The 23,556-nt window shown below is 29.7% G+C and overlaps 1 protein-coding gene across 2 annotated transcripts in view; it reads left to right on the top strand.

Annotated features, from left to right (window-relative positions):
- The window catches only part of Cdc27 (cell division cycle protein 27), a 50,599-nt gene that overhangs the window by 21,993 nt on the left and 5,050 nt on the right, over nucleotides 1-23,556 (top strand). For both annotated transcript variants that reach the window (XM_067264723.1, XM_067264724.1), the window contains exons 2-10: nucleotides 9,011-9,086; nucleotides 19,020-19,167; nucleotides 19,246-19,410; nucleotides 19,495-19,553; nucleotides 19,625-19,785; nucleotides 19,853-20,100; nucleotides 20,170-20,320; nucleotides 20,389-20,507; nucleotides 20,584-20,873. In XM_067264723.1, coding sequence (XP_067120824.1) covers nucleotides 9,011-9,086; nucleotides 19,020-19,167; nucleotides 19,246-19,410; nucleotides 19,495-19,553; nucleotides 19,625-19,785; nucleotides 19,853-20,100; nucleotides 20,170-20,320; nucleotides 20,389-20,507; nucleotides 20,584-20,873 — 1,417 coding nt within the window. The remainder of the gene's footprint in view (nucleotides 1-9,010; nucleotides 9,087-19,019; nucleotides 19,168-19,245; nucleotides 19,411-19,494; nucleotides 19,554-19,624; nucleotides 19,786-19,852; nucleotides 20,101-20,169; nucleotides 20,321-20,388; nucleotides 20,508-20,583; nucleotides 20,874-23,556) is intronic.

Raw genomic sequence — 23,556 nt, forward strand, 5'->3', positions numbered from 1 at the left:
ATGTTTTTAGTATTTTCTGGGACAACCAAGACAGTAAAGGTACTAGTTTATCATTTTGGAGATACACATTTTAATCCAGTCTGGCATAGAAACTTAGATTGACTTGGATATATTGGACTGTGTTCCTTGCCATCTGGCTTCTCCATGGTTGAATCTGTAATGGGTATGAAAAAAAGACCTTCTTAGCATTGACAAGGCAAAAAGAGTTAGTATTTTAACATTATTTTCTGTAAGATATTTTAATCTAACAGGAAACATTATTAAAACATTCATCTCTAATTTAGAATTATTTTTATTTCTTATAAAAGTAATTCTAAATTGAATTTCAGAATAGTTGCAACAGATACATATATAAACATCTCGAAGATTGATGTTATTAATCAAATCCAAACAAACACTGTAATGAATCAGGCTATTTTCTTGCTACTATTAATAATTAAATTCTAAGTAATTTGGTACTGGAAGTAGGCATTAGGTGCCATCTCTTATTAAATTAAATAATTTAGAATATTTTGGGAGAAAATAATCAGCCCAGAGCGGGACTTGAACTTGCAACTGCTGCTTACCATGTGGATGTGTTACCAGTTAATCTACTCAGATCTACATCCAATCTTCACTTTCAGAACTATTAATTTAGATATAACCATACTGGTTACTCATGGTGCCAACTGGAAATGACTTGGTGCCCACAGCCTATATACTCCCACTATAGCACTTGGCCAGTTATCGCTTTACCTCAGCATTGTGTAGGTATAGAAGTATAAACATCCATAAGCCTGATAATGATATTAAAGCCAAACAATATTGGATTAGATTGGGATATATTACTGCTATAATATATAATACTTAAATATTAGTTACTACTATGATGAAGGTCTGGGTAGTGTAACTGGCAATGCATCTGCACAGTAAGCAGCAGTTGCAAGTTTGAGTCCCACTCTGGGCCATTCTTTTCTTCCAGAACCTTTTAAATTAATAAATATTAATTTAATTATAATTGTTAAATTTAATAAGAGATGGTGCCTAATGCCTACCTCTAGGCCAAATTATTTAGCATTTAATTATTAATAGTAGCAGTAATATAACTTGATCTAATCCGACAATCATTTGGTTTTAATATAACTATCGGTATTCCAATATGAATGCTAATATTTTAAATTACTGTAGTTATGTAAATTATTATCCTAGAAGTACACGACTTACACCAGTCAATAGAGTAATCATCCGAGTTTCATCTGCCATCTGCATTCAAACATCTTGTTGGCTATTACCTCTAGGAAGTGCCGTAAATGAAATTGGTGATTCCACAACAGAGAAGGCATTTGTAAAAAATAAAAATTGCCAGGACAAATTATATTATTCACAGAAAAATATATTTCTTTTTGACCATACATACATAGATGGGTCTTAGTCTACTTTCTGTCCCTTCACATGCTGTACAAGGCAATAACAATTCCACGCGGCAAAGTGGACTTTTCTATGGAGGTTTCCATTTGCCACCAAAATGTAAAACAGTTAACAACGTCCTCCAGCGGTAGCACATCAAAATTAATAATAGCATTTGATAAAAAATAGCGTGTGAAGGGACAGAAAGTAGACTAAGACCCATCTATGTATGTATGGTCAAAAAGAAATATATTTTTCTGTGAATGAAGGCATTTGTAGTTTGCAGTTTTCAAAGTTCAAATTGCTCATCACTGTGTGATAAGAGTAAGCTGCAGGAGCTATAGAATTATGAATACTGTGAGAGGAACAACATCAGATATGTTGTAGTGATTGCAGGAAGAGAATTTGAATATCAATTGGATGTGTGTTGTACGGCAGAGGTGCACACATTGAGAAATTGTAATGGACAAATGTGAAACTTGGACACTTTTTGTGATGTTCTTGGATAATAATTAACATAATTATAATAATTCAAAACTAAAATTTTTTTTGGAAGACCTGTATGATTGTTGTTCCTTATCATTCGATGCTCCAGGCTATGAAAAACTGTTGAATCAATTAAGATATAAATCTTAAATCCTTTTCTGATTAATATTTCAACATAAAAACAAACAAGTCTTTCATAAAAATTGTACAAAGCTTGTTAATGATCTTTCATGACACATCAGTTTTTAAACCACTTAAATTCAGATTTATAGCAGTATTGATGTTATACCTCTGTATGACATAAATAAAGTGATTAAGTCAAACTTAACATGTTAACAAATGATTATTTAAAATTTACTTTTTGGAATATTACGATTATACTCTTTATTGCTTTAAAGTTATTTGAGTAGCTTGTCTGCAGTCAGCGTTCTATCAGTTGATTGTTTGAAAACATAAAAATTATTATTATTTCAAGAAAGTTTAACATATTTTATTAACTCTTATGCATTGATCAATTTGTTATCTTAGTAAATAAAGATTATATTTCATTCTTCTCTAGAGAATATTTGAAAAATTCCACAACAAATTAAAGCAGCTGCAATCTAATTCTTGTACAATACTTATTTAAATTAGTTTGCAAATTATTAAGCACCACTTCACTTCAAAATTCAGTAAAAAAAAAATAAACTATCCTTCACTTTAAATGTAATTTTTTTAGTCATTCAAACAGTAATTTAAGTATGACAAGTTTTTAAATATTTGTTTATGCTGTATAATAAAATTTTATAGACAAAATATACATTGTTGAGAATGTATGAATAGATATAAATGACAAATAACGATTTCAGTTCTTGCTGGGATTTCAAATGAGTAATATAACTTACAAATTTTCCAAAAAAGATGACTGTTTTGAGGCCCAAAACTACTAAACCAGTGTTTCCCAAACTTTTCAGACTACTGTTCTCTTTTAGTGCATATATTTCTTATATATATTGTTTCAAAATGAATTTTCGTCTTCCTTGCTTTCTAGCACCCAATTGAGTCTTCTACATCCTCTAGGGGTGGTAGCAGCCTTTTTGGGAATCGTACCAGACCAAGGTTGCAAACTGGTGGCCTGCAGGCCATTATGGCTTCATATCTGGCTTGCAGCCTTGATTTATTTTCTAAAAATCAATATTTGTAACATTGTAAAGATTAAAACAGAAAAAATTCAAATGTCTAACTATTTACATAGATCATAAAGGCTGGTAATAAAAGGGCTTTTGTTAGCCTTTTTTTTAAAATTACAGTATGTTTTGGTTTACCGAATAATATTGAATATGGTCCGTGTCTGATATACATCTACTTGACTGGCCCTTTCCGGTGTTTGAGTTTGAAACTTCCATACTAGACAATCAATCTAAAGTAGAATTTGTGCTACTTTCTGTGAGCTCAGTTTTTATTTCATCATCACATATATACACATTACATAAATAAAAATTTAGATTTAAATTTATGTTAATTTTAATTATCTATAAATCAAAGTGTGTGTGTGTGCATTTGTGTGTACCCTTGATTGCTTCAGCAGAATTATAGCATTTTTAACTGTTTGGGTTGCTTTTCATATATACATTTACAAATACTCAAATCCACATATCAGAAATTCGCATAAAAAGTAATCAATAAGAAGTCAGAAAATAATGTGAATTAAATTTTGAGGCCTTTGTAACACAAATATTTTATAATTTTTTAAGATTTTGGTTATTGGGTAACATATTCAACATCTCTTTCAGCCATGCCATTTAACTTTTCTGTCATATGCCTGCTTTCACTTAAGCATTTCTTGTCAGTGAATCAGTGATGCCATTATAACTATATACAAGTGCACATACACTTGCATGCGCGCACAATGTGCACAGGTGTAAGTCTGTGTCAGGCTAAAAAAATTACACACATTCTTGAAAGTTAGATACTAGATGAGCATTGTCTTAAAATCATGGCTATAGATGATGATTAGATGGGGGCTAAATCTTACCTAAATGATTCCTGGGCTTCTGTGATGCTTTCCTGTTCCAGTTTGTTTTTCTCTTATTTGATTATTTTACATAGATTTCATTTTTTAGATTATATTTTCATGCTTTTTTGGAGTGTCGTGTCTACAGTGTAAAACGAAATTTATCTTATTTTGAAATTTAATAATCACAAAGAATTAAAGATTGAAAAACGTAGCATTATTTTATCAGAAAAAATTTCAATTTCAGATTGCTGCTTGGACAAACATTTAGAATGCTGTTTCAAGCAAAGTAAATGAACAAGGGCCATGTCTTTGACAGTATTTATTATTGATTTTGGGGTTTCTAAAACTGAGCTTAAGGAAAGTGCCTTGACTGCTTACTCATGTACGTAGCATAGTATGAATGTCTCATATACGTAGTATATATATGCCCCTAAACAATAATACCCCTAATACCCTTAAACCCATAGTTTTAGAAGCCTCAAAATCAATAATAAATATTGCAAAGAAATGGCATGTTCATCCACTTTCCTTGAAGTTCATAAACATGTAAACAAGGCACTGCTCAAAACTGATTTTTAACTAACAAAATCAAAATGTCATATTGCAAATTAATGAGCTATAAAGTAAAAATTACAAAAGTGTTCAGTTGTAAAGATAATACACCTGCTTTACCAACATTTTAGCCAGATATTTTATGAATTTATCAGTTTATTTATTAAAAATGAATTTTGAACCATCGAACGAGCCACAAATCTAAGACAAAGAAATGATAATGTTTTTTCTTTTTATTTTAAATGCTTTTAAACTTGCTTCGTATCATGCCCTCAACTCTCGTAGTTCAAATTTCACTCATTTCTAATTAATATAAAGGTTGAAACTTTGAGAGGACATATTTAAGTCTGATGACAATGCATTTTAATGATGTTTTAGAGGTGGCCCTACCCAAAACCTGATAAACATAACTGAGTATAGAATGTAATCATGATGTGTGCGTAAATATACTAATGTGATATACCATATTTGTTCACATATAAGACGATCTCGCATATAGGACGAGGTGTGACTTTAAAGATCAAAATAAAGAAAATTAGATTTATTAATACAATTCTAATTTTATGTCAAATGCACGTAAATGCACACATTGTCCTGCAAAAATTACTGGCATTTTAAACTTTAAGGAAAAATCTTGTAAAATCGACAACATAATTTGTTCACATAAAGCTGGACAATTGGGAACCTTTTTTGCCTATTCTTAACAGTCGAATCCACTCTCCATTGATTACACTTAAGAATTTCTCCGAATTCTGATTTCCAAATAATCATCTGTTTTCACGTGGAAATGAATTAAAACTTATATCGGGCTCCCGTGTAATTTTGGAATTCAATTCAAAAGCTTTGCTTTTCCTATTGCTATTCATCTTTAGTCTTGACAATACACAAGAACGATTCAAATGATCCAGATAAAATACTTCTGTTTTTAAACGCCAGAGGGTGAGTATCTGGTAAAAAACGTGATTAGATGGTTCACAAAAATTATTGCAAAAACAAAGAATCCTTTGCACGTGCGTATAGGAAGACCTAGGTTTTTGAAGCAGTGAAAAATGAATGAAAACCTCGTCTTATATGCGAGTAAATACGGTATGTGGCGAGGGTGGAGCCACTCCAGTCACAAAAAAAGAAAAAAGACTAATAAAAGCAATTCTTTTTCATTTTTTAACATATTAAAATTATTCAGAATTTAAAAAAAAAATTAATTAGCTGTCCTGTAGCATGCTAAAGAAAGATTTGAATACTTTCAACATTTGCACGTCATTAGATTTTACTTCAGAAGCAATGAAGCGTATTGCCTGTACTTGGGTGAACAAAGGGTAACTGATTAAATATTAACTGCTGCCTGGTTACTTCCACATCATAATTTATGTGAGTCCTTGAAATTTATGTGAAATAATTACAAGTGTAATTGAAAATGAAGTAATGTTTAGTGGTGGATTGGTCTGCATATATGATGTCACAGATTTGTTTGCTAAAATTTACTTTTGTGACATTTTTTCTTTAAAATATGATGGAACAGATCTGTATGAAGGTAGGCGAATCTAAATATATTTATGAAGAAAAGGATTGAAGGAAAAAGAACAAAATTTGATGACACAGGTCAAGGTGAAGATATAATGCAGATAAAATTTCAATTATAACCATAAAACAAGGACAGTCAAAGTTTTCAAAAGGATTAGTTTGAAAAATTTAAGTGGCTAGAATATTTTCCATCAAACTATGCTGCGTATTATAACAGTTATAGGAATTTTCAGGAATTAGCAAAGGAAAAACTTAAACGACAACTGGTTTCGGAAACTGAAAATGTGTGTTAGATAAGATAAAAAGTTTTTCTTATCTGATTCTTACCAAATCTTACATTCATACAATAGCTCTAACAATGTGGTGTGAAAACAAATATGATTATCTGCAGGAAATTAAATACTGACTATTGTAAATAGTGAAGTTATTGAGAAAAATAGTTACTATATAGCAGGGGTGGCCAACTTTTGTATACATAAGATCTACTTTTTATCTTAAAAATGCGTCGCGATCGACTTGTCATAAGCATAGTGTAAGTGGGGAGGGGGAGATGTGAAATACATACTATGTTTATACACTGTGTTTCAGTAAGTGGTGCACTGCTTATGAGTTGACCGAACACAACAGTATGCATGCATAACTGCATGCATACTGTTGTGTTCGGTTACAAATATAATACATTAAGTCAAGACATTGCGAGCGATCGACCAAAATTGGCTTGGCGATAGACTTGTTGGCTACCCCTGCTATATAGCCTTGATTATAGAAATGTTACAGTTTTTGATAGTTATTGAATTACCAATGTGTGAAACATATGATTATAACTTTTTTTATTCAACAAGTCCTTCCAGGTTTATTAGAGCTGGACTAGCTATTACCTACGACTTCACCCGCGAAATCGAAATGTATAAAAATATTTATAACAATGTCTGAAATGTTATCAATTTAATACACCTAAGTACTCAATAAAGACTAAACGTAGTTGAAAACAAAAAATCGCATCTAAAATAGTACAGTAGAAGCCGTTCTTCCGGTTAAGCCTTAATGCTCTTCCTCTCCCCCGTGGGGTAATTTTGAAAAATCCCTTATTAGTGTGCGTTTCCATGACGTACCCTAACTGTGTACCAAATTTCACCTCTAGGTTCGGCAGTTTGCTCTCGGCAATGATGAATCAATTAGTCAGTCAGTCAGGAGAAGTAATTTTATATATTTAGATGATCTATAATCATTAAAAAGAGATATACTGTAATAAAAAAAAGGAGGTGATATAATTAATTTTATCTGTAATTTATGTTTCATGCTTTTGTGCGAGAAACAGTTCTATCTCTAGATTTGTAGCATTCTGTTTGCCATTTTTCCTGAAAAGGACAGTCATATACTGTCGAAAGTACTTGTGGATTAAACATATTTTTCTGTAACACCAATAGACAGTTGTGTGACATTTGTTATTAACACAATTAATGAAGAAATTCTCTTCAAATTGATATTATATAGTAATAGTTGAATTTAATCAACAGTTTATTAAAGCCATGTTCTCTTAGCAGCTCCTTCATCAGCAGAAAATCTCTTTTACGATGGAATTGATCATTTAAAACGGTTAAATATTCCAATATCATCAAAACAAGAAATCATTTGTAGCTAAGGAATATTTGAAGTAGTTTATAAACAAGTTGCATTTGAAAATACTTACATAACATTATATACTACTAATTCCATCTATTACAATATGGCTCTTTGTGAATAAACACTTTCTGTGCTAACTCACACGAATTCATCTCCAAGACTATCGTCGTGTCATAAGAGGCTAGCAAATTTATCATATTTGCCCTTTAAAAAAAAATTGTTCAGAAAAAGTAAATCTGGGAACAAAATTAAAATTTAACAAATCTGGAAATTGTTGCAAACAACTGTTTAAAATTCATTTTTGTCTTTAATTTCTTCTTTTTTTTTTAATTCTTGCCATCCTGTGGGCACTAAGAAAGTCTTTTCATCAAGCCCATTGGTGGTTTGGCCATCCTCACAAGGGCAGTAGGTGGAGATGGAAGGGATCAATACATCAGAGCAGGACCACACTAAAAATTTTTGGGGATTTTTTAATCTTCATTTTATTGTGAAAGTAAAATAATGATTTGCCCAGTTTTGCATTCTCTGTCAGGTTAATTTGTTAATGTTAGTTTTTATTCCAAACACCTTCATATTCCTATCATGTAGTTGTACCATATCGTGCATAGACTATATTATTATGCAGTATCACTGTACAACATTGTTCGCGGTCGTACTTCACTGTACAATATGACCAAGCACAATTTTAAATTTTTAGTTATTTAATCACATATTTGTTTTGTGTCAATTAATCCTCAAAATATTTTAATAAATATAAAAAAAGTTAATAAATGTATAATAATGTATCAAATATTTTATTGGAGTGTTTAAAATCATTTAAATTCAAATTTTTTAATTCGTTAATTTGTTCTTCGGATGGACAGAATTGACTCTATACTGAAATAAAACAGTTCAATATAATCAAAGCATCGCTACAACAGCAAATTAAATGATTATATTATAAAAAATAATATAATAAATTTGATTCACAAGATACTTTTATTGGTTGTTTTACTCTAAATATTTAATTAAATATTAGAATTGAATTGAATAGTTTGATTTTGTATAATGGATTGATATTTTATTAAAATATAATCAAGAGTAATTAGTTTGTAACGATACAGAAAAATTTATGAAAGTTATAATATATAATAATTCATTAAATTGAAAATTAAATTTGAAAAAGTAATTTTTGTTTTATTTTTTCCTTTCATTTTTTATAAATTATGGATCTGCAGATTGTTCTAATTACTCTTGATAAGGAAATAGTGGGTGATATCATATTTTTCTCATTCATTTATTTGACCTTTCATAATTAATTTATAAAATTAGATTTATTTTTGTAATTAGTCTGATACATACTTTTAGTTTTAATCAGAATAGAATATTTAAAAATGATGATAGATATTTTAAAATGTTTCATTGTTTTTCTTCGTTCTTATATCTGTTGAATTTTTGAATTTTCAGGCAGCTATCTGGCATGCATTAGATCATTATGCTTATGGGGATGCCATTTTCTTGGCTGAAAGGCTCTGTGCAGAAGGTAAGTTGTTTTAAAATTAATACACATTGTCTGTAAGTTTTATCATTTGTCAGTAAGAAACAAAGTTTACTTAGAAACATAATAAACATCACCTTATTTCATTTGCACATTTTAATACAAGATTTAATCAGTTGTATACATTACACAATATTATTTACTTGATATAATTCTTGTAGGAATAAAAATACTGAAGAGAAAGAATTCAATTAATGTTTTGAAATCGGAAAAATAGTTCGGCATTTCTTGTTTATCAATTAAAATAAATATCCAAAACGTTGATGATAAAGACAAAACAAACAATATGTTAAATTACATTTACAGTAAAATCTGTCCAACCTTAATAAGATGGAAATCTGCCTAAATGGGAAAAATATTTGGTACTGTACGAGTCTGGTTTATGCAGGTTTCACTGTATATTTTATTTAAAATCAAAATTTCAATTATGTTGTTATTAAAAAATGCATGTTTTTTCTTTGAAGATGGTTATTTAGAAATTTGTGTACAGTATATTCAATAATTAATACATGGAAACTTTCATGAGTTTGTCTTTATTGTTAATAATTCTAAATTTATATATCTAATTGATTAAAAAAATTCTTTATGTTAGCCAACAACTGCTAAATATAAACTTATGAAATATATAAATAGATTCAAATGTCATCCTATATATTTATTCAGAAAGGATGTGTTTCCAATGTCTTGTAGTTGTTTTCAAAGCATGTGTCATTTTAACATAAATGAAAGATCACTTTCTTTGTATAGTAGTATCTTTTTTTAGATTGACACCTTAGACAGTAGGTTTCTTTGTACTTACTCATCGAAGATATTTGCAGAATGTTTTTGTATTTGTAACATGGTTTAATACTAAACATTTAAAAAAATTTTTTGGATAGTTTGTGATATTTTAAAAATACCCTAAACTTTTTTATTCTAACTTGTGTAAACTTGTACACAAAATATTTTAATCTTTTGAATTATAGCTTTCATTAAAAGTTACAAGATCAATATATGATATATTTGTTGATGTTGCTGCTCAAGCAACTTTTTGTTGAAAGTTCAATGTTCTGATTGATATTCTTTTGTATAGAGTAGATATATAGCTTAATCTACAATCTGCTTTCGGGAGTTTGCTTTTCAAATATGTTATTTTGGAATTTGTACTTTATTGTTACCTGTTCTACTAAGTAAAATATGTATCAATTTTGTTTCTAGTGCACTATAACTATTTAACTTATATACTTAAAACATTTTTATTTTTAGCAAAGTTCAGTTATGGTTTGGTTAAAAAATAATAATACATGAACTGAATAAATATATATCATAAACATAAATTAGACTTTTAAAAACAAGCAAATAGTATGTAAATTGATAATTTTTTTAAACATGTAAAAAATAAAATTTAATGCATGGTTTAACTGAGATGTTACAATAAAATATAGCAAAACAGCAAAATAAAAAAATTAAAATCTCTTGTTAAAAATTAAGTTGTAAAATAAATTATTGTTTATTAAATAACATATTTTCAGCATTCTTCAAATATTATTTATTAACATTTTTTTTTAGAATGTTCATAAATAAGGTATAATAATTGATATAAAATATTTATACATTTCTATCTATAATAATAAAATACTTTGTTAATAAATTAAAAATAACAGCTTTCATTTGTATAAACTGTAATCATATTCACAGGTCAACAGACTATATTAGCAATATAAATATTAGAATACAATAACATAATATCAAATAATAAATCACACTACAACCAATAAGCTGATAACTAACTTAAATAAAATCTTGTTTGGGAAGTTGAAGCAAGACAATAAATATTAAGTCAATACTTTGACTGTGATCTAACTCGGGTTTCCATAAATATTTATTTAATAAAATCAGTGTGAAAAAATAAATTTATATTTATCTATGCATATTATTTTCCCTCTCTTCAGTCTGCTCTAATTTCATATGAAATCTGTACTATATATTAAAAGTTAAAATTCTAAATTACTGTTAACTTATGCAATTGCTAAGGTTAAAAGTGAATATATATACAGTCAAACCTGTTTTTATGCGGGGGATAGGGACCGCATTAAAAAGAACGCATAAAAAAAATCTCACAAAACTTCACGAATGGCTGTAAATAATAGTTTTCGCAACACAATTAAAAAATATTTTTTTTTATGCGGTCAACAGGGACCGCATAAAAAAAGTCTCACATAGAAAATAACTCAAAACCGTACGAAATAGAATTTATTGACAACAGATGTCAGCACTTGACTGCATCGTCTGGTCTATCGTCTGTTTTACATATTTTTGTCCAGGTGGTGTTTTGTTGACTTAAAAAGTAAATTGTTTCATTTTTCGCATATTCATGCAATAATATTACTATAATAAGTGCATTTATGCTATAATAAGTTTATTTAGCTATAATAAGTCAACGTAAGACATGACGAATCGCACGAGACTAGTCGCCGACTATACCGCATAAATTAAAAATTCGCATTAAAAAAATCGCACAAATAAAAATCGCACATAAAAAGAGCGCATAAAAACAGGTTTGACTGTATATATTAAAACGTGCATTAAAAAACACTATATTGTAAAAACACTATATTGTAATTTATACATCAGTTACGTATAAAATTAATTTTAAGGTAGTTTATTTTTTTTGCAGAATGTCACTTGATGATTTAATAATTAATTGTTAAAGTGTGCTTCTAAAAAAAACATTTGTATAAATTCATATTTTAAAATACAAATGTGATGAGGCATTGTTATTGTATATCCAGTTTATATAATTTATTTCTATTATAATTTTAAAAAATTAATGTGTCATTCATTCTAAACTAATTACATTTATCAATTTGTTTAATCCCTATCCTTTTACAAATTTTCTTTTGTACAATGTGCGTAAATTGTAGCTAGAATGTGAAAATATTAAAACACAATCAGTCCATTTCTTATATGTAAGTGTAAAATGTTAAAAATTGTTTTTAAATTTTAAATAAATCCTTACATTACATCAAAATTATTGAAAGTATCACATATAGTTGAATCAGATGCTCTCTTGCATACATTTAAGTTATGAAATATTCTTAGAAGACAGTATTAGTAACAGTTGTATAATGTAAACTGTATAACATATATTACACAGTTTACAATTTGTAAAATGTTTCATAATATTTAAACAAATAAGATAAACATAGATATGATTTCTAGTACTAAATGATTAAAAATAGTAATTTTATTCTTAGATACAAAAAGTCTTTAAATTTGGGATGTTTATTAATTACATCCACAATTTTTTGAGACTCCCTTTCACCCTCTCTATTGTGTACAATGATGTGTTTTTGTAAATCCCCTCCTCTTTGTGTGTACGTTACTTCATGGACCCCAACATTAAGGAATATTAAACATTTCTTGTCTATAAAATTAACTTACTATATATTTCTCTGAATCTAAAATGATTCCACTCTTAATAAATTATTTTTTTTTTTTAGACAAATTGGATGATGATTAGCAAATAAATTTAGTTTAAAATAATTTATTAGAGTAAAAATGTTAATAATGTATTCAAAATTAAATATAAACAAGAGAAAATTTTCATACTTGGAGCTTTTGAATAATAATAATGGCCATCCAACAGTCAAGAAGCATTCCAAATTTAAATATTTCCGAATTGTAAGTTCAGAAATGTGAAAAAATACAGTATTCATTTTGTAAAGAGAAAAATTACAATGTAAAGCATAGAAAAATTTACGATTTACTAAATAAAATTGAGAATTCATCACTGAAAGAAAATAATAAATGTCAATTTTAATTACATTACTAAATAATATTTGATTTCATTTGTTACATAACATGATTTTGTGTGACATCACATTCACTTTTTAGACAGTGAATTTTACAGAAAATTTGTCTTTTGTTTCTCTTTCTTCTTTTTTTTAATAAATTTTAAAGACAGCAAAATACAAATGCGAATTTTTAAAAATCTGCACCGCACTCAGTCGTTGTTGTTTTCAGGTTACATTTAAAGTAGAAAAAAATGAATGTAGCAAGTTTCATTTATAATTTTATAAAATTTATAAAATTAGAAAATACTCTTGAAAATGATGATAAATGGATTTGTTTATAAAATTTTGTATAATTTTGAATTGTTTTTATTCTTTTTACTTAGGAGCAGACTTAAAAACAATCCTAAGATTTATTTTAATATACAGAACATTTTTTTAATTCTGTTCTCCATACCAAAAGTTTTGGGATAAAAAAAAATTCAAAGGGTATTAATTTTAAATTATGTATTACACCAAATTAATTGTGACAAAATTGATTTTATTTTTATAATTAAATATGTTCTTGTTACCAATTTAAATGTGTTGATTATTTGATTAGTAATGCAATTGGGGTTTGGTTTTTATATGATGATACAGTGCTTTGCGAAATGATAGAACACATCAAAATAAAATTTCAATTGAACGATTGCTTAATATTTAAAGTTAAAAGGCCATTGTAACAACAGATTATATAAGAAAAATAAACCATAGCAAATGTAGTTATGGAGCTCAAAATAGCTAAAATGATAGATTCATCAAATAAAAACAGTCATAAAAATTAATAATAAACGTCAAATTAATAACTTTCTGTGTACAGTGTTCTGACGGCTTGCCACTCAGACAGAATTACGTCTTTTAGATCATAGGTGGAGTTGTATTGCTTTCTATTTGCATATACAGTTCTTGCTCCCCATATATTTTCTATTGGATTTAAATCAGGACTGCGAGGAGGATAGTCAGCAAAACTGTTTACAAGAAATCATTCAAAGGTTAATTTTGCTGTATAAATCAGAGCATTGTTGCTAAAACAAAGCATGGCCTGTATGGTTATAACTTCTAAATTAATTAGTCTGGAAGCAGATTGGGCAGAAGTCTATTACCCATGCCTCACATTTTAAAAATTGTAAAGAACTTTATATCACAGTTTTCTTTTAAATCTTGTGAAATGGAAGAAACTATACCTGACAATATTACAGTAGAGCATCGATTCTCCAAAACATTTCAGGACTGGGGTTGTTCGGATAACTAATCACGTACAAAAAATATATTAACTTATCCCATGTTAAAATTTTTCTCCGTTGCATGTCGCTTTGCGTTTAATTTTCGTTGATGTTATGCCTAATAAAAGTTTTTTAAAAATAATAATCGTGGCTATTGTATCATTAAAAATTATTTCTTTATTTTGCACAAACACAATAAATATATTGAAAAATATAAAAACAAAAAAATTATATTTGTGAAGTTAATCAAGTATCAAAAACATTCCAGTTCAGCACGACATACGGTCCTCAGAAAAACACCACACAAAACAAGCAAAGCTCACCACTCACGATGGAAAAAAAGCCTCATTTAAATACTGGCACGTCCTTAAGTACCCTCTTGTGGTCGTGCCAATGCTTCCAGCTAAAACACGCACACCAACAAAAATAATATTGAAGTAGTCCAAGAGATAGACAAATATTGCAGCGCCACAGCGGTAGCGGAAATTTGAATTTTCCGACTGGAACGCTTTCAGTTAACCGAGGTTTCAGTTGATCGGTATTGAGATAATCGATGCTCTACTGTACTTTACATTTTTATCAGAAATAAATTGAATTTTAAGTACTTTTTGGTCTTGTTTGCTCCCTTTGCTTGCCTGGCTCATTTTTTTTTTATGGTCGAATGTCATCGGATTTAAATCCTCTAAAACCATTTGACCAATCTTGACCAAATTTGGGGAGTATGTGGACTCTGGGTCAGCAAATTTTGTAAGCTTTTTGGAATCTTGATTGGAATGTATGCTTGAGGAATATCGTGGGGACAAAACTGCCATAGATTTAAGCTGGGATTTGGGTTTTTGGCTCAATTTTCAGGTGATCCTAGTATAATATATACTACACTAGTTGCAGTCACCTGTCATTTTAATTTCAACGTAGTACATTTGGCCGATTAAATTATCTATGAAGTTGCCTTGAAAGAACTAGCGCTTTTCAACATCAGTTTAAGGTGGGTCATGCTGTAGCATTGGAACTGAGTTCTAGTGAATCAAAACTCAAAAATTATTATCAAGTTATAAATTCATGCAATAATGTTGTTTGTGGTGCATAACATATTCCACTGCAAGTTAACCTGTCAGCTGTGCATCTCAGTAATCTGAAACAACACCGCTGTTGCGTAGACGTTTTGTGGTTTTTAAAGTGGTTTTTCAATTTGCGATATCTCGCTTAAAAATTGTCGTAGATATGATCTGTTTTCAATTTTCTATCACGTACATATTACACTTTATGATTGTTAACTTCAAAATATTATTTATTTTTAAAAAAATTAATAAAATTTAAGATTTTAAAATATTTTTTAAAAAATTGTTTTTTTATAAATATTCCATTAATTTGTTATATACATTACTTAGATATGTCTATTTTCTGTCAAATAAAAAAACTGCAGCTTTCTAAATTCACGTAGAGAAATACTACAGCCTATAGCTTATAACGCTAATCGCATGGGGGATGGTGTCCTTTCTAAATCTAGGTCAATACACTTTTATTATTGATGATGTGTATTTGATTCTATTTATATGTTATTTACACTATTGTACTAATAGTAGACTATAATAAGCGATTATTACTTTATTATATTAACGACTATACACATATTTCTTATGTATTACAGAAGTATTACGATAACTGGAAGTACTTTGTTTTTTGAAAGATTTATGGCTGAATGGTTTAAAAAACATGCTTATTTGTTAAATAGGATAAATATACATAAAAATTTATTAAATTCAAGCTAAAACTAGATAAGAATAATGATTTATAATTGTTTGTTTACGTTTGTAGCTGACAATGTAGCTCCGAGTTGGTATAACGTTTTCGAAGAAACTTCCCATCCCACAAACCCAAGTCGATGCTTATTGGTTAAAGGATAGTCATTTAGCTATAATATACCAATTAGTGCCCAACAGGCATGCTAACTAGGATTTTATTGTCAAATGAACAAATGAAAGATCTCCCATAGACTTAACATAGAAAGGAGGAGTTTTGTTAGTAAATTTTAAAATATGGGGTAGTAACAATATCTTATTCATTGAAACAGACTTAGTCTTTGTAGGTAAAAGCCAATCAGTGCTTAAATTGCCACTAACTAGTTAATTACGAAAAAGAATTGACACTTACTCTAACTGGAGTACTGCGCGACAGTTTAACAAAAACAGGTTACTCCAGTGGGAGTACCGCGCAAACAACTGGTTAAATATACTGAAACTAATTAAATAATTTAAAAACCAATGGGATCGGTAAAATATTCAATTTTAAAAAACTTTAAGTTAAAACCAAGTAGAAAAACTACTCTTTAAAATCCGACTTCGAGTGAGTTAAAAACAAATAAACGGAAACGAAAAGATGTTATACTTTTTTCATAACTTTATTGGTACTATTCCCCAAATGCATTTCGCCAAGCCTCATCAGTGGGTAAGTAGGTTCCGACAATCTCCGTTCCTTTTATGCTGGGTGATGTTTTCCCAGCATGCATCTATCTGCATACCGTCATTCAGGTTGATCAAATTTGCATATTCTTTTATACAAAAATGTTCTATTATTCTACGTTTTATACAATTTTCTTCTTTATACAATATTTTTATATTATTTCTATCGATATTACATAAATTATTTTTATAGTGTAGATACCACGGCGATTCTTCTCTTTTTAATCTTATTGCTGCCTCATGTTCTTTTAAACGTACTTCTAACTTCCTTCCGGTCTCCCCGATGTAAGATTTCGTTTGTGGACAAGTACAAGACAATTTATAAATCACACCTGCAACATCAAGTTTGTTTAACGTATTGGCATCATCTTTGTTTATAACATTAATTATATTTAACAATCTGTTTTTTTGTTTTGCCACAATACATATAGAATACTGTTTGAAAATTAATTTATATCTTTCATAAAGTTTATGTACATACGGAAATTTAACATATATAATATTTTCATTATGATTTTTTACGTTGCATCTGTAATCTACAAACTGATTGTACCACTTACATAATAAATTCTTTGGATAATCATTCAATAAATATTTTTTAAAAAGTTGTTTTATTTCTTTATCTATGTCTTCTTGTAAGGATGTCCTGTTCACTATTTTTTTAAGGTCCATAGTAAAGACATTTTTCTTAGTTTCTACGGGACAAAGTATGAATCTCGATGGGATCGGTTGTCGGACCAAAACTGGCTGATATTTGCATGATACCGATTGATGAAAATATATCACAGGCTCCAGGTATAAATTTCTACGCACGTTACGTTGATGATATATTAATTATATATGACTCAAAAATAACTTCATCCCAAGATATCGAAAACTATGCAAACAGTTTGAGTAACAACTTAGAGTTCACCAGTGAAGAAGAACAAAATCAGGAACTAAATTACTTGGATATTACTATATTAAGAAAGGAAAACCGACTGCTATTCCGTAAGTACGAAAAATTATGTAATACAAAAAAGACTATTAATTACAAATCATACTGTCCCGTAGAAACTAAGAAAAACGTCTTTACTATGGACCTTAAAAAAATAGTGAACAGGACATCCTTACAAGAAGATATAGATAAAGAAATAAAACAACTTTTTAAAAAATATTTATTGAATGATTATCCAAAGAATTTATTATGTAAGTGGTACAATCAGTTTGTAGATTACAGATACAACGTAAAAAATCATAATGAAAATATTATATATGTTAAATTTCCGTATGTACATAAACTTTATGAAAGATATAAATTAATTTTCAAACAGTATTCTATATGTATTGTGGCAAAACAAAAAAACAGATTGTTAAATATAATTAATGTTATAAACAAAGATGATGCCAATACGTTAAACAAACTTGATGTTGCAGGTGTGATTTATAAATTGTCTTGTACTTGTCCACAAACGAAATCTTACGTCGGGGAGACCGGAAGGAAGTTAGAAGTACGTTTAAAAGAACATGAGGCAGCAATAAGATTAAAAAGAGAAGAATCGCCGTGGTATCTACACTATAAAAATAATTTATGTAATATCGATAGAAATAATATAAAAATATTGTATAAAGAAGAAAATTGTATAAAACGTAGAATAATAGAACATTTTTGTATAAAAGAATATGCAAATTTGATCAACCTGAATGACGGTATGCAGATAGATGCATGCTGGGAAAACATCACCCAGCATAAAAGGAACGGAGATTGTCGGAACCTACTTACCCACTGATGAGTCTTGGCGAAATGCATTTGGGGAATAGTACCAATAAAGTTATGAAAAAAGTATAACATCTTTTCGTTTCCGTTTATTTGTTTTTAACTCACTCGAAGTCGGATTTTAAAGAGTAGTTTTTCTACTTGGTTTTAACTTAAAGTTTTTTAAAAATTGGTTAAATATACCAATTTGCCGGGTGGTGCTTATCCAAATTCAGATTTGGATAAGCACCACTTGACGGGATTGGGTAAGTTAGGATTATGTTGCCTCACCAATCGGATACTGTAATAGTTAAGGCATCAGCGTATTGTTGTAGGGGACCCAGGACTGAATTCAGACAGTTGAAAAATTCCACAATGTTCTTTGGAAGTGAACTGTCCTGAATATATTGAGCCCTATCCCTCACTACCTGGCCTGATGAGCTCAAGACAGGCCTGTGGAAAGGCCTCTTTCAGGTCCCTCTTTGAAAAAAGTAAATTAGTGCTCTAGTTTTTGCTTCTGTAGAGGTATTTTTAATTTTGATTATAGTTCAAGATATAATCTAATAATAATTTGCACCAGTTTCATACTTACAGAATTAATACTAAAAATTGATGAAATAAACTGTACTTCAAATTACTTATTCTGTAAAAATATAAAAATTCTATAATTGTTCTCCTTTCTATTCTAGTTTCTTCTGATGATTCGCTATTTCTTTTGGCAACATGCTATTATCGGGCGGGGAAACCAGCATCTGCTTATTCCATTCTACATAGAAAAGGCTGCCGAACGTCACAATGTTCATTTCTTTTAGCCAGATGCTGCATGGATTTGAAAAAGTAAGTAATTTCTTCTTAATTTTGAACTGTTTTTTGTTGTATAAATTTTTTAAAAATTTTGTATTGGAATTTTTTTAGATACGGAGAAGCAGAACTAGCTTTAACAGGTGGTAGTATTGCAAAAACGAAAAGTATTGAAGACATCATAAATGAATACGGAGATGCAGCTTCATTTGCATTACAGCTATTTGCTGAATTGTGTAGAAAAACAGAACGTCGTGGTAAAGCAATAGAAAGTTATAGGTAAATAGTTGATTCTTGTATCAAATTTTATTTTTGTTATAGTTAACAGTTTCTAATAATAATTTTTTAAATTGAATCTTTCAGAAAAAGTCTTAAACTTAATCCATTTCTTTGGACATCTTATGAATCATTAGTTAATTTAGGTAATTTATTCATTAATTTTTTGGAAATATTTCGTTGTTTTACTTCTAACATTTTTATTGCTTTTTAACAGGTGAAAGATTAGACCCTACAAAAATATTTAATGTAACTAACTTAGAGAATTTCAACACATGTCAGGGTAATAATCCTCTTGTAAATTTAATGAATAAAAATATGTCAAACACAGGAAATTCAGGAGTCTCGGAAAGTATTTCTACACCCGAAATAAATCAGGTTTGTATATTAAAAACTGAAAGGAAACACTTTGTGACAGCCAGAATAATTTTATTATTTGCTGTAGGATACTAGTCAGATTACAGGAAAAGTTTCCATGATCTCGGCACCTTCCTCTTACTCAGTGCATTCACCGTTAGCATTGATTAGGTCTAATGTCGAACCGAACAACATAGAAGTGTTTACACCGGAAAATAATGTTTGGGTACCTGTTAGTAATAATTCTGTTATGAAATCTATTAGCAATAAAACAGTGTCACGTGTTTGTCATAGCATGTTTGGAGGGCCAACATCAATTAGTACTTTAACTCCTAGGTAAGTTTTTATACATAAAGATACATTAAATTTTGTTAAATTTATTTTTGACATTAATCTTTCTTGTAGTTTTGGAGTATTATTACTCGATTCTTCTTCTTCCACTGGTGGAAATACAGCCGTAATATCTAATAACAGTAGTACTCTAGCATATATCACACCTTCTCCTTCTCCTTTAATCGATGCACAGAGTAACGACCCTCGTGCTTCTGCCAAAAAGGTATTTTTGATTTTCATAAAATTTTCGTTATAAAATTCAATTTAATCATGTTTTTTATATTTTGCAAGTCAATGACAAGGAGGAGTCAGTCAATAAATACGCCAAAGTTTCAAATCTTCAGTCAGTCTGGAAATAACAACAATACTACAAATTTTAACATCTCTCAAACCCCTTCTCTTCAGTCTAGGTTTGTAGATGTTATCAAAGCTTTTTAAAATTAACAGGCAGTTGTTTGATTTTTCTTGTTCTTTTTTTTTTTGTAGCCTTCCTCCCGGTAGTTTAAGTAATGTCAGAAGAAGTTCACGTCTGTTTAGTAGCTCTAATTCGGTTAAAGAAAACAACAAAAGTTCCAACAGAACTGGAAGATTTATCTCCACAAAAACACCTACTAAGAAGACTAAAACTAGGTCTACAAAGAATTCCTTAACACAACCAAAGGAAAGTGAATTAAATGAACTAAATAAATCAGACGTTCAATTAGAAGAAAAGATATATTCAAACAACAGTGCAACGGTCACACAAACTGCTTTAAATATGCAAAAGTCTTCAGCAGGTAAGGACATTTATTACTAATGTGCAATGATGATTTTAAGCAGTGATATAATCTATATACATACAATATACAATCTATTAATATGTATAAACCAATTGTAGCAATTAGTATTATGCTAAAAAATTTGATAGAAATTAGGCTAATAAATGCAATAATATAGCATAATAAAGCTATATCAGTCTCACTGATATCCACATTATTTGAAATAACAGCATTTTTATTTTTGTCTTACCATCAGTTATTTTTATTAGACTTTCTAAGATGTTTCTGTGTGGTGTGTATACTTAATAACTATAGAGAGAGAGAGAGAGCAATCACTTAATTGTGACCGCCTAAGTATTATGTTGTAGATTCTCTTTTTGTCTTCAGTATAACAGCTGCTTGATGTGACATTGATTCAACATGATTTGAAGCTTGAAGGTAGGGCCAACCAAGCTGTGTTTAGTGCAGCCTGCATAATAGGTATGGAAGTGATTGGTATATTCAAACTCCCGATGTGCCTTTCCATAGTGTCCCACTTTAAAGAACAAATATTGGGAGTTCAAAGGTGAATTGACATGCTGGAAGTCAGAAATGTGTTTGCCAAACCATTCCTGCATAACAGTGCCCAATTGCTTTATACATTATTATCATGAAAGACATCATTCCATTCTGAAAAAATATAATGTAGAGAAAAAAAGGCAGGAAAACTGTACAGTCAGCAAGCAGTTGACAATAGTTGGGACCAGTCGTAAGTTGTTACACATGCACCAGGGGTCAAAGTTCCTGCCAGTTAAGCATGTCTGACACCCTGCAACTGCCCTACTAGCTTGCACTGTTGATACTATACATAACAGATCAAGAGCCTCATGTTATTGATGCCAAATATTTACACAACCATCCACATAGTGGAGTAAAAAATGTGACTTGTCCAACAGCACACCTTCCAGTTTTCTAACATCCAATTTGCATATTCTTAGCACCAAGTGAATGTTATGTCAATGAACATTGGTTAGGAATCTCATAGTGGTGGTCTGCTGGTATAGCTCAAATGTGTGAGTGCACAACACATGGTTACACTAGATATTCTTTTGGGTTGGCCCATGTTGTATTGAACAACATGTTGTCTGTTTGCATTTACGAATTGTTGGACCCAGAGCTCAACTCTAACATCAACCTTTTGCCATATTTTGCAGTTTTACCATTGGGTTGTTGTTTTAGCATTTTGATGCCAGTCTTGGTACATTTTAATTATGGCAGCTATTGAACAACCACCAGTTCAGCCATTTGGAAAATCAAGGTACCAGCTCTTCAAACTCCCACAATTTAATCTTCCTTTCATCTGTCATGTTCATAATTTTACTATTTATTGAACCACTGACACTTTATTTATGCTAAATAGGCAAACTCTTGCTCTTGCTCTTGCAACTCACATGAATGACAAACTACATTCACTTTTCATGTGTATGATCATAATTTAGTGATCACTGTAAGTGTACAGGGTGATCCATTTTAATCACTTCACTGGAATAACTTGAAAAATATGCATCCAACTAAAAATGTTATTCCCACCTTATGACCCAGTTGAAGTCTATCAGTTTTATCTTAGATGGTGCTACAATTGGTGAAAATGAGGTCAACTTATTTTCTTAAATGGGAATTCGTTTTTTAATGCATATTATGATTCTACATCAAAAATACTTTTTCTTTCGTTTAACAAAAGTAAGGTGGTCCTATATCTTGATAGAATTTGGTATATAAATTAAAATGTAGTAACAGCTTAAAAATATGATAAATTAATGGATTAAATTGAATTACTAAGCTTTTCTTTTTTTTTACAAAACGGCAACTACAGTAGGAATGTATGTCCAACATAAAAATAAACATAACTAGGATGTAGTAAAATAAATTTATTTTTATATATGTATTCCAGCATGTCTTGCATACCTTGAGGTGCACTGATACAGAAACTGTACACATAATCATGTATTTCTCCATGTAACCCAATATATTTGTCCTTACAATGGTCAGTCCTGTAGCTATTAATTTGCATGCAGTAATAAAATTTAGGCCTTTATTCTGTTGCATTATACAATATACAGGAAATCGTGCTTTAATTTTAATAGAAATATTTAGTATTTTTTAAATATAAATTTGAGAATGTGCTAGCATAGATTGTTGCTTGGGCTCTAGATTTCAATTAATATCGTTGTGGCAACAAAAGGGACAGCTTAATGAAGAGCAAAGAATTGTATTTAGTCAATTTTACAAACACGAGGAAAAGGGAGGCTTCACAGTTAAGCATTTTATGGTTATGAGGATGACAAGAAGGGGACAGTTTAAAGTATCATAGGAAGGCTGTAAGTATTAAGAATGTTGCAAGATTTCTAATATGTGAATGACAGACAATTAAAAACATCATCACAATGCCAGACTGCAATTTTTCATCATATTTTTAATTTATTTAGTTTAAAATACAGTGGTGCCTCATATAACGTACTTAATTTGTTCCAGGTGCACGTCCGTTAACTGAAATGTCCGTTATACGAAATGCATTTTTTCATAGAAATACATGTTAAAACATCTAATTTGTTCCGCAGCATTAAATAACTGTACTGTGTCATAAAAAAAAATGAACATGGGGTGCGTTCTTTTATTCCTCAACGTAACTCTGCGCAAGCAACATCCGTTTAAAAATTCCTGC

The sequence above is a fragment of the Centruroides vittatus genome, unplaced genomic scaffold, assembly GCF_030686945.1.
Source record: "Centruroides vittatus isolate TY-2023 unplaced genomic scaffold, ASM3068694v2 contig_1916, whole genome shotgun sequence".
NCBI lineage: Eukaryota > Metazoa > Arthropoda > Arachnida > Scorpiones > Buthidae > Centruroides > Centruroides vittatus.